At 43.8% G+C, this 12,130-nt stretch overlaps 1 protein-coding gene across 4 annotated transcripts in view; it reads right to left on the bottom strand.

The window, feature by feature from the left end:
• Positions 1-702: 702 nt before the first annotated feature.
• Positions 703-12,130, bottom strand: part of ANKRD13A (ankyrin repeat domain 13A) — a 38,383-nt gene continuing 26,955 nt past the window's right edge. For 3 of the 4 annotated variants that reach the window (XM_060170568.1, XM_060170569.1, XM_060170571.1), the window contains 9 exons: positions 11,985-12,051; positions 10,558-10,639; positions 8,843-8,904; positions 7,963-8,093; positions 7,154-7,311; positions 6,340-6,453; positions 5,157-5,317; positions 3,538-3,605; positions 703-2,700 (listed from right to left, as the gene is read on the bottom strand). In XM_060170568.1, the coding sequence (XP_060026551.1) occupies positions 2,505-2,700; positions 3,538-3,605; positions 5,157-5,317; positions 6,340-6,453; positions 7,154-7,311; positions 7,963-8,093; positions 8,843-8,904; positions 10,558-10,639; positions 11,985-12,051 (1,039 nt within the window). In that variant the 3' untranslated portion in view covers positions 703-2,504. The remainder of the gene's footprint in view (positions 2,701-3,537; positions 3,606-5,156; positions 5,318-6,339; positions 6,454-7,153; positions 7,312-7,962; positions 8,094-8,842; positions 8,905-10,557; positions 10,640-11,984; positions 12,052-12,130) is intronic. The other variant, XM_060170570.1, reaches the window with a different exon arrangement.

Below are 12,130 nucleotides of genomic sequence, written 5' to 3'. Positions count from 1 at the left end.
AGGGAGGACTGTACTTAATTCCCAGCACTGTCTTATGTGTGGAAGTTGCTCCATGAAAGTTTACTGCTGGTAATGGTCCACCCAAGCTTTAATAAACCCTGAAGATAAAGTTAGAAACTATTAGTTTAATGAAATAAGTCATAGGTATGGCTTGTCTTGACCTAAGAAGAGTAACAGTTTTCACAATGCTCAAAATATTGCTTACTTCCCACCCACCCCACCCCACCCCAAAAAGCAAAACAGATCCTTCACAACTTCTGGAAATACCAAGGCCTCATTTCCGGAACCCAAACATTTTTTACTGGTCACTGCCTTTTTTGTTTTATTACCAACATATTCAGGTGTACGGCAAGTCCAGGAGGCTGAATCATCACCTGAACTTCCAAGAAAGGAGACAGCAGATTTACTGAGATTAGAGAGATCTAATGTTGGCTTGGCTTCCAGCACTCCACAAGAGACAGTCCCTCTCCAGGGCTGCAGAGGTACTCAGAGCGGCCCAATGCTGGCTTTGGAGTTTCCATTTGAAAGGACTAGCGTGCGGGCGTGTGGACCGTGTGACTTGGGCAGGACGCTGAGAGGACTGTGCCACCTTTGTCACGCACGAGCGAGGACTGGGAGGAATTCTAATGTTCCAGTAACATACATAACAGGAAGGGACTAGAAAAATGTGAAGAGAAAAAAAGACTCATAGGCTGTCTAGAATATTGTACGAGCACCCTCTAAGGAAGCAGTCTTTATTTGTATTTTAAGAGTGAACACATATCGAAAACTGCTGTGACAGTGACACAAAGTTCAGTCCCTTGTTAACTGACCTCCTGGGGAGAAAGTCAAAGACATGGGGAAGCAGAACAATGGAATGCAAACAGAGATTACCTCTGTTCACCTTAGTGAGTAAACGATGGGGCCTAACTGCAGCCATTCCCAAGACGTATCTTGGCTCAAGGTAAACGCCAAGTAAACAAAATGCTAACTGTGTGTCTGAAACAAACATGATGCTGCATATACTGGCCTCGTGTGCAGAGAAGGAATTTTGGTCAGACCATGAAAAGAAAGGCAGATGGTCATATGCAATCAAAAGCACAATTCTTTGGGAACGTTTCATTGGCAACGCTAACTGTATATACAGCCGTTAAATGGAACGGTAGTTCCTGTTTCCCTTCCCGTCCCCAAAGCAGCGCGACAGACAGGAAATGGACGCAAAACAGAGGAGGAGGATATTGTTACTAGGTGATTTCAGTGCAGCCTGTAGGAATGAATCCATGGGCCGGGCTGGAGTGAGGGTGCCCTCGGCCGTATTCCCCAGGTTCTCTATGTTGTGCGGTGGTTATTTACAGAAGGGTTAGACAAAATAGTTAACTACTAAGGGTATCCAAAAAAGGCCTGAGAAAATCTGGTTAAAATGTATAACCTTGTATTGCTACTGATGGGAGTAGTCGTTTTTGTATCTTTTAAAAATAATAAAAAGATTCTGTTAAAAAATATATTCATCCAGAAAGATGTTGATTTGAACTCTAAAAAGTAACGTAGAATCATCATTTTCCCTTTTGAATACAGAGCCACTGAGTTCCGTTTGTAGCTCCCTTTCTAGTTTCAAGCCCACCCCTTCCTCTCAGGTGCGCCCAGGGCACGTAGTGAGGTCTTCCTAGGCCTCTGCATGGAGACCCTTCACCAGAGGCGGCCTGGAACACACCCCTGGTTTGGTGATCCTTTGGTCAGCCTGCCCACTTCAGTAACAAGCCTCGGGCTCTACTAGCGGCTCCTCCAGGGCCAGGATTAGCTGCCTTGGATTTAGCCTGGAGGATCCTGCTCTCAAAGGAACTGCCTTTACAAATTCAAATCAGATCCCTCAAAGTGGAGTGAGGTGGTTTGAAACCATTAGTAATTTTTAAGGCTAAGGCAACATCTGTTGGCATCTGATGCAAATAGTTAACCCTAAAGTAAAATAGATCCTGTACTTTATCTCCTCTCTAGCTGGGTGTGGAAGGAGTGGAATAAGGTGGAGACGGAGTAGAACAGTGACAGTGCCCTAGAAACCCTGTAGAAAGGTAAAAATAGAAAAGCAGAAGGGCACAAATGATCCATTTCTTTGGTGAACTGTACAGAAGTGTCTCCCAAGTTCTCATACACCACACCCTGCAAAGGCTGCTGCTCTCGTATATAAAAGCACCCTGACTCCGCAAGAACTTGTTTTGTTATCACTCCTTGATAAAAATTAATGTACAAACCTGCGGGGTGGGATTGGGGATTGGGTTTTTATCTAAAGCTGGTAGTAAAAACGTGACCTGCAAGCCAGTACAGCTATGGAAAGTGAGGACGCTCTCCTCCCCTCAAGCCTGGAGATGGGGCCGCTGGCCGCCAGCCCGTTCACCGGGGAGCGTCGCGGGTGGCCCCGGGGGGCCCTGGCCCCGCACCTCTGTGGAAAGCAGGGTCCGATGCTGCATCGTGTGAGGCGCAGTCCCTGGGCCCGCGTGCGGACAGAGCCTCTGGGTGGGAGGCAGGAAGGACTACTTCTCCGTGAGCGACAGCTGTAAGACCTGCTGCAGCTCCGCCTCCTCCTCCCGCAGCCGCAGCTCGTGCTCCTCCAGCTCTTTGGCGGAGAGCTCCATGGCCAGCTGCAGGTCGCTGTCAAAACGGCTGGTCTCACGGGAGGCGCCGGGGCACAGGCCTTCAGAGTCGGAGGGGAGGCTCTCCTGGACAGCCCTGCGTGAGAATGACATGGGGCAGAGAAACTTTTAACATCGTCATCGTGGCAGCAGCAGCAGCAGCCATATTTCTTAACTGCGGACCCAGTGTGCGCCGAGCCCGGCGCTTCCTGTCCCCTCTTGTACATGATGCCATCGATCCCATGTAACTCTGGGGGTGCAGGTGCTGGATGCAGGTACATACCTGCCCGAGATCACCCAGCCACTAAGTGATGGGGCTAGGAATTGAACCTGGATCTATTTTAAAGCAAAACCCAGCTTCAACAGGTTTTCATATGTGCCCAGACTACAGGAAAATGCTTTGTAAAATGAATCTTTCCAGTTTAACCCCTTTTAAAATGGATAATCTGGGAATTCCCTGGCGGTCCAGTGGTTAGGACTCCAAGCTTTCATTGCTGAGGGCACAGGTTCGATCCTTGGTCTGGGAAGTAAGATCCCACAAGCCACGTGGTGCAGCCAAAATAATAATAATAATAATAATCATCTCTGTAGCCCTTCCCCAAAGTGGCACCATCCTTAACATTGTATAAACTTCCCACTGACGGCACCTAGACCCTCTGTGATCATACGTTCTTCGCAGAAGATCAGACCGATCAGAAAACATTTACTGGGTGCCTTTCTGCCCACGGCAATGGTTAGTGAACTGGTCAGCAATTCTATCACCAGTTCCTGGAAGCTCAGCCCCCGAGAGTTCAGAGCTCCTTTTATGAGGAACTGCCCCAAGAGGAAGCAAGAGAGCTGACATTGTATCAAGTCTCTCTTGCCAGGCCCACTGCCGAGTGTCCTAAGCGCCTGTGCCAACCTCGGGTCAATCATCAAGAGTCACTTCAGTCACCTCTCATCCTGGGTGTCACAGGTATGTGCCTGGCCAGTCCCTCCACTAGAAGCTGGTCCTGAAAGCTCCTAGGAAAGACATGTGACAGACACGAATACCCCTTAGAAGGAATAAACTGTTGTACTGATAACAAAAGGAAAGCAGCAAGAACAAGATTAAGAATATTTACAAGTCCATTATCCACAAAGCTGTGTGAAAAATTAATAGAGACGGGGGTTATCTCTAAAATGACACCCAAATGTCAGATAGTATATGGTCCACTACCTTGCTTGATTTGATACCAAGTATGAGAAGGTGGTAGCTGTCAATCTATTAAAAACAACTCAACCTCAGGCCAAGTTTCAATGAACAAAGCAGCTAATTCTTCTAGAGCAAGACTGGAATACATAACTCATTATTTGTCGTCTTTGGCTACTCCTCTTCTCAAAATTTATGGCCGACAAGGTTTAAGTAGCTATTGGGGGAAAAAATAAGCTCACTTATAACAGGAAAAGGAAACGCATACTGGATTGACAGTGATGGCTAGGACAGGGAAGCCTCTCTCAAGGGGAACATGCCAGCCCTGGGGTCTGGCCCTTGGCCCAGCAGCCTCAGAAAACAGAACGGCTCTAAGAACGGGTCCATGGGAGGCGGGGCTCATGTTACCCAAGCTGAGACTTCAGAGAAAACCAGGATGCCAAAAACCGCAGCTGGGGGGACACTGGAGTGTGGGTACCATTCTCAAAGCTTAGCGGCCCCATGACGGCAGGCGCTGGGGCTGCTTCATCAAAGAACTCCCAGCACCTGGCACAGAGTCTGGCACAAAGCAGGCACTGTGCAAACATCTGCCGAATGAACGATGGAAGGACAGAAGAAACCAATGAACAAACAAATGGACAACAGGAGCCCAGGACCACACCAAAGGGCAGTGGAGGGAGAAGCAGATCCCACTCTAGTAGAGCAGGAAGCCACAGAGGGAGGGGACGGAGGAGTTACTATCCTCAAGCCCTGGATGGTCCCAGGAAGGTGAGGCCTTGAGGAAGAACCACATAGGAAGACAAGAGGCAACTGTTCTCAGGCTGGTCTGTTCTCTCCTTAGTGCTCAAGAGTCTGGGATTATGCCCCTTACCACAGAATGAAACATCTGAGTGAAAAACAATTTTAACAATGAATCAACCATCCTTTTCATCACACTCTTATTGAGCAACCACAACGCAATGACTGGTCTTCATTGGGGAGGAAGTTGGGATTAAAATCCACATACCTTTGTATGAGACTACTGACACACAGATAACATTCTAGGGAAAATATGATGGCGTAAACTAGCAAGAATTTACTGTTTCACCACTGAGAAGTTATATAGCACGCTCCGAAAGATAGAAGATTATTAGCTACATCAGTGAGTATAAGGAAAAGACAAGTCTGTCAGGCTCTATCCTGTGAATGATGCTGACTGGGGCTATGCAGATGGTCTCATAAGCTTTTATAAAAGACCAGGTACATAAAATATAAAATAACCCATGTAAATACCATGAATATGCCAAACTTGTCATTTAGAGTAAGTCTGTCAGGTTAGCCAAAGACTGAGGCCAAACTGAGGACAAGCTTCCAAGCCCCACCATTTATTCTGATAAATGCACCTGGCTTCTTCTGGACTCCAGTAAGCTCTGCTGGATGGCAAACTGCATTATCTCGTAATCTTCATCCTGCAAATACACATTTCTGCCGTTGTCTTGAACGTGGTAAGATTCAGGAATTTCAAACACAGATTGATCAACCTCAAAGTTTGTGAGAGTGGAAGCTGAAACACAAAAGGTGACAGTACAGTGCCTGAGTTAGTAAAATTAATTTCCACTTCAACTTTTTATAAAACTTTTTTTTAATTAAAAAAATGAAAAAATTAAAATGATTAAAATCAAGGTTGGCTACTATGTAAGAGAGATTTCAAGGAAGAATAATCTTGACAGAGAAAAGTACTGGAATACTGTTTTTTTCTTTTTGCCTTCACTTTTTTTTAGTAATAAAATGCATAGTCACACAAAAAAAATACAGAAGACTGTAAAATGAAAAGTGAAGATCTCTCTCCCTACACCCTGTCTCCTATTTCCAAATTCCAGAGGTAACCAGTGTTTACTTGTGGGTCCTTTGAGGAATGTGATGTGTATATATCACACAATCACACCAATGTGGTTTTTTTTCTTTTTTCATTATGAAATATAGTAAATATGTGAAAGAAGATGTAAGATATCTGTAACTTAAAATAAAAATGATAATAATAAAACAAAGGCCTGTATATCCCTCAACTGGCCTAAGACACAGAACACTATTTTACCACAATAAAAATTAAAAAAAAAAATTCAATTACATTTTGATATACTAGCAATGAGTAACTGGAAAATAAAATTAAGAAATAAGTCCATTTACAATAGCATCCAAAATCTGAATTGGATTGATGGCAAAGGAGCCTGAGGAAATTTTGGGGGGTGATGGAAATGTTCTGTATCTTGCCTGTGGTAGGGGTTACGTGGGCGTATACATTTGCCAAAAGGCATTGAACCGTTACATTTAAAATGGGAGTATTTTATTACATACACGTTACACCTCAATAAAGTTGTTTTTTAAGAACAGGCTGTCTTTTTAATTTGAGTGGGGTCATACATATTCTGCAAACTATTTTTCACTTAATTGAAACTAAATCTAAAATTTTCTTTCATTCAAGACAGAGATCTACTCATAAGATACTCTAATTTCAAACTGAATAATTACTATAATGACTAAATGTATGAGTTTTTTTTAATCACATAATCCAACTTTTTTTTTTACCTGAATCAGATGGGGTCCCTTCCACATTTTGAGATACAGTTTCTTCAGCAGTGCTACAGCCATTAACATTTCCAAATGTAATCCGTGCATTTAAGACATGAAACAAGGGAATTTCTAATAAAATAAAAGCTTTTATAAATAAACTTTACTGAGAAGAATAACAGCCAGCATTTACTGAGCGCTTACTATGCTGGTACCATGCCAAGTACTTTTTATAAGTATGATTTCATTTAATCATCATAACAACCCTTGCCAATATACAGATGGGAAAACTGAGATTCAGAGAGGTTAAGCGACTTCTCCTAGATCACAGTAAGTGATCGAGCCAGGATTCAAGTGGATACAGGATACAGGAGCCAGGATACAACTATCCAAAATGTAAATTCCTCACAAGTAGTATGTATTATATGTGGTATCACGCAGACTAATTCAAGCCCAGAAACATATTAATGTATCAAAGGATCTTAGTGTCAATTGTCTTCCTCAAATAATAAGTTTAATTTGAAGTTTCACTTAAGTAAGGTTTCATATTAAAACAATGAATGTGTCACGTTTTTATGCCTTTTTCATGTCAGCACCATCTGTAAATAGAACTGATGGCTGGGGAGGGATCTCCTAGTGTTAATATGCAAAATGAACTAAGAATCATGACACTTCTTTAAACCAAATTAAACTAGAGGATAACTCTGCCCTCCTCCGTTAACTCTACTGTCTGCTTCTTTTGCCTCAGATGCTCCAATTCCCTGAAGCACACTCTGTCTCCCGCAAAAACGGGCAGAACCTATGGGCACTCCTGTGGTTTATTGAACGGTACCTATTTTGACAGGAAATCCAGGTGGGAATTCCAGTTTGATGAAGTCTCTCAGTCGGGCAAAATGCGCGCTAGTTCGGGCCATCAGGTCAATGATGGGGATGACCTGCTCCACGAGAGACAGAGGAAACTCCTCACACATCCACAGCATTGCTTTAAACCTGCCGGATTGGATGAGAAAAGACTGAGGCCATCTCCCTCAGATAGGGAGACTGCGTTACTTCTACGCAGTAGGCTAGACAACGTCAGCTTCCTTATGCCCCACGCCCCAGCCTTCCCAGTCATCTTACCTCCCCTACGTCTGAGCTGGGAAGGGATTAGAGCCACAAAGAACTCGCATCACCCTGTAATCGGGCAAGCAGGGGAAATGACCTGCGCTACAGCCTTAATCGATAGCAAGCAGGAAGAATTGGTAGCTGGTGGAAACCATTTCATTTGATCAGCTGAAGCTTGCTGACAGTTAAAAAAAATAAATAAGGAATTCTTATATCCAATCTATATTCTATTTGGAGAAGGTCGAATAATAAGATGGGCAATCTACTGTTACCTTTCATCAGATAAAGTAATTTTTGTTATTTTGGGTTTTTTTTTTTTTTGGCAGGATGTAGGACCTTAGTTCCCAGACCAGGGATCAAACCTGTGCCCCCTGCAGTGGAAGGGTCTTAACCACAGGACCGCCAGGGAAGTTCCAGTAATTTGAAATTATTTTTAAAGGAAGGGAACAGAGGAAGGACCGAACATGACACTAGAAAACAGCACGACTTCTGAAACAATCAAGAATCCGTTGACAACGGCTGCTGAGTCTCTCTTACTTTTGTGTTCTAATCGTCAGCTCTTTCGGCCTTCCGATGTCTCTGTCCTTCAGATCAAACTCTTCGTTGAAGTACTCATCAGGCGTGATGGCTGTGGGGTTGTTGGCGGTGGCACACTCTGTGGTGAGGTCCTGCCGAGCCAGAACTCAGGGGAGTCAGAAATGCCAAATGATGCTGACAAGTGGAGGCCTAGGGCACCTAGCCTCTGAGGTGGACATGTTAACCAGCTACAGAGCAGGAAGTTCTAGTCATTAACTTTTTTTTATTAAGTTAACTGCACAGAACAAGAAAATTGACAAACAGATTACCAAACTACATGACCAAGTCTAATGGATTTCTCCATTTCAAATCATTTCTCCACTCTCCTTTTATCTCCTGATTATAGAAAGGAAAAAGAGAGACAGACAGACATATCTGAAAGCACATGGGATCTGGAAGATTTGGAGTTCAGGTTCCAGCTCTGTCCTTCTTTAGCCTGGGACGCTGGAAAGGTAATTTCATTTTTCTGACCCGCAGTGACCTCCACGGCAGCAATTTCATATGGTTATTGTGAGGACTGAGAAAGAAAGTGTTTGTTCAGGTGCTCTATTAAAATATAAAGTCCTGAATCCTTTTTTCAGTTCCATTTTACAGAGAGGGCCTAGTTTAAAACAGGGGAGAAAGCACCTGATTTCTATAATCACTACCTGCCTCTAAAATCTTTATTTTCAAAGACTCACTCATCTTATTCTCTTCCAAAAGAATATCTCAGATTCCAGATGGGGAGTACTTTTTAGCCTGTTCAAATCAAGTGGTCTGCTCAGGATTCAGTAAATGCCACCACAAGCAGAGAAAAGTCATCTCCTGTTAAACTGTGCTGGAAGCTCACACTTCGACTTACCCCTTGAGCACCAAATTGGTGTTCCACAGTCCCCAGCAAAGACTCCAGTGGGTTCCTGTCCGCTACAGAGGAGGGAAAAGTTGAATGTCGAATATTATACCTTAATTATGATTATAGAAAAAGATTCTCATCCTACCTTCATGTTTCTCCATCATGCATTAGGAAATCCATCTATGGACAGGCCAATAAAATCATCCCCAATAGCTATCAGCTAATTTATCCTTTTTTGTTTTCGTTTTTTAAAAAAATACTTATTTATTTATTTATGGCTGCATTGAGTCTTTGTTGTTGTGTGCAGGCTTTCTCTAGTTGTGGTGAGCAGGGGCTCCTCGTCATTGCAGTGCACGGGCTTCTCATTGGGGTGGCTTCTCTTGTTGTGGAGCTCGGGCTCTAGGCACACAGGCTTCAGTAGTTGTGGCATCCTGGCTCAGTAGTTGTGGCTCGCAGGCTTTAGAGCACAGGCTCAGTAGTTGTGGCGCACAGGCTTAGTTCCTCCGCGGCATGTGGGATCTTCCCAGACCAGGGATCAAACCCGTGTCCCCTGCATTGGCAGGCAGATTCTTAATCACTGCGCCACCAGGGAAGCCCCTAACTTACTTTTTCTAGGACACTTTTTATTAGGATCTCTAAGCTAGATGAACAATACTTATAAGAATTCAATCAGAAGAGTAGAGAAAGTTTGGATTTAGGAACGAGCCAGATCTGGATTCTAACTGCACCTTGGCTGGTCAGAGGCCTCAGCTTCCTTACCTGTCAAACTGGACTAATGGGAACGGTAGAGGAGGTGTGAGTTAACAATGGCCACACGCTCACCGCACGCTGCAAGTCCCAGTCTCAAGGTTTACGTGTAATAGCTCATCTGATCCTCCCGATGACTCTAAGGCAGGTCTGGTAGCACTCATTTCACTGCTGAGGAGACCAAGGCACAGCAGGTAGGTACTTCACACGGCCCTGAACCGGCCTCGCGCCAGGTGGGATATGGCAGCCATGTATTGGCTCAGAGCCCAAGTTCTGTCCAAATCTTTCATCGTGATAGTTTGGACTAAATCACTCATTCCAGTGATAAATATTCTCCAATATCCTTATCTACTTTTTCAACCGAATCCAACAATTGTCCTGCATAACACATAAACAAGCCCTGTGAATGGCTTTAATTACAGCTGGAGCCAACCACAGGCGAGGACCTCCAAGAATGAGTCAGACTAAGGAAAATTTTATAAAAAGGAAATTTGGATTCGCATGACCTAATCACATTAACCCCCAAATTTAACAGAGGCAACAAAGACTTCCTCTAGGCTAAAAAAAAAAAAAAAAAAAAGAGGGGGTTGAAGGGGGACTTCCTTGGTGGCGCAGTGGTTAAGAATCCACCTGCCAATGCAGGGGACACGGGTTTGAGCCCTGGTCCGGGAAGATCCCACATGCCGCAGAGCAACTAAGCCCGTGCGCCACAACTACTGAGCCTGCACTCTAGAGCCCGCGAGCCACAGCTACTGAGCCCATGTGCCACAACTACTGAAGCCCGTGCGCCTAGAGCCCGTGCTCTGCAACAAGAGAAGCCACCGCAATGAGAAGCCCGCGCGCAGCAATGAAGAGTAGCTCCTGCTCACTGCAACTAGAGAAAGCCCGCACACAGCGACAAAGACCCAACGCAGCCAAATAAATAAGTAAAATAAATAAATTTATTTTTAAAAGAAAGAGAGAAGGGAAGAGATTACCTTTATATCTCTTTTTTTCTTCCTCAGTCAGATGTTCCGTCCGTATTTTGGTAATCACACTCACATTGTTCACTGTATAAACCTTGAGAGAGGTGTGTGAAAGGAAACAGTGACACGGGGAATCAAAACTCAACAAATAAGCATAGCAAGAGCAAGAATGCTGAAGCCAAAACAAAACAAAACCCAGCAAAATAAAAATGAGAAATGGTTAACATTCATCAGAACCCTTCAGAGAAATACACAGCTACCAACTTAGAAATGCATCAGCAGTTACTTTGCATCTCTGACATTTTTAATTACCCCTGAGTAGTTAAGGGTGACAGGCTGCACTTTCCCACTTGCCCTTCTTGTTGCTAAACACTCTCAAAGAAGGTCCTGCAATTTAGGCCTCCCAGCTGGATTTCTACTAAGGGGCCCAAACCTGCATTGTGTACTTGGACTGATTTGTGGTAATCTTATACTCAGACCGACTTAGACAGCCATCGGACAGAAGGAAAAAGGAAGGAACACAAGGTTCTCTACACTGGTAAGATTTAGAGAAAACCAGCAAGCCACTATTTAAAAGGTATCCCGTATATTGACCTCAAATTATTTTAACTGCCAGGGTCAATGCTCTGTTTTCAAGGTTGATTGAAGAATACTGGGGTCTGGAAAATCAAACATCACAGTTCACAAAGAATTAACTATATGCCAAAACGTGGATTCCCAACGTCTAAAGATTCAGGAAACACACCCAGCACTGGAAGGACTATTTCTAAGTGCATCTCACTGAGCATGATGTAAGCTTTCTTTGCTCACTCAGAGGTCACCAGAGGACCCTGCAGCTGCTGGCAGCACCGTCGTGAGCCATCAATCCCCGCTGCACTGCAGGGCTAACGAGAGGCCAGGAAACAGCTTTCCAGCTGACACAGTGCCAGATGACTCGAGCAACTGTCGTCTCCACTATGACAAGCATCTTCTAAATTCACTGACATCAGGTAAGTGGGCTGGAAGCCTACTGGTTACAATTAGGCTGACTAAAAATATTGGGAGAGTCATAAAAGCTACTTTACAATATATACTTTTTAAACCCACTCAGGTGATTAAAATAAGATGAACAAGCAGGTTAAATCTAGTCCTTTCTTTTTCTTCTCTTTTCTTTTTTTTAAAGAATTAAAGGAATTGTCACTCCCACCAGGACAACTGGTACCTGGACTCATTTCTCTACAACATAGTTTCTCTTTGCCATAACTAGAGACCTCCTTGGGACATGCTATTCCATTTTCTGAAAGTCAAATAAGATAAATCCAAGGAAGAGACACATTAGACAGAACTTATTCCCCAGAGCACCTCCATGGCACAGATGCATGACAAAATCTGAACAGACTCCTCATTTGCATAGAAGCTAAATAGCTATGTTAAATCTTATTTTAAGAGTTTCCTTTTACCTTTGCTTCGTAACCATTAACAACTTCTGCTTTATCTGTCCTCCAGCCCCAGAATCCGGATTTAGTTCTGATAAAAAGTGAACACCACAAATTTCCACATGTACAATATGCCATTCAGATTTATCCCTGCAGCCTTTATAGGTTTC

The sequence above is a fragment of the Lagenorhynchus albirostris genome, chromosome 14 (assembly GCF_949774975.1).
Source record: "Lagenorhynchus albirostris chromosome 14, mLagAlb1.1, whole genome shotgun sequence".
Taxonomy (NCBI): Eukaryota; Metazoa; Chordata; class Mammalia; order Artiodactyla; family Delphinidae; genus Lagenorhynchus; species Lagenorhynchus albirostris.
This window is presented reverse-complemented; position numbering and strand designations above follow the sequence as displayed.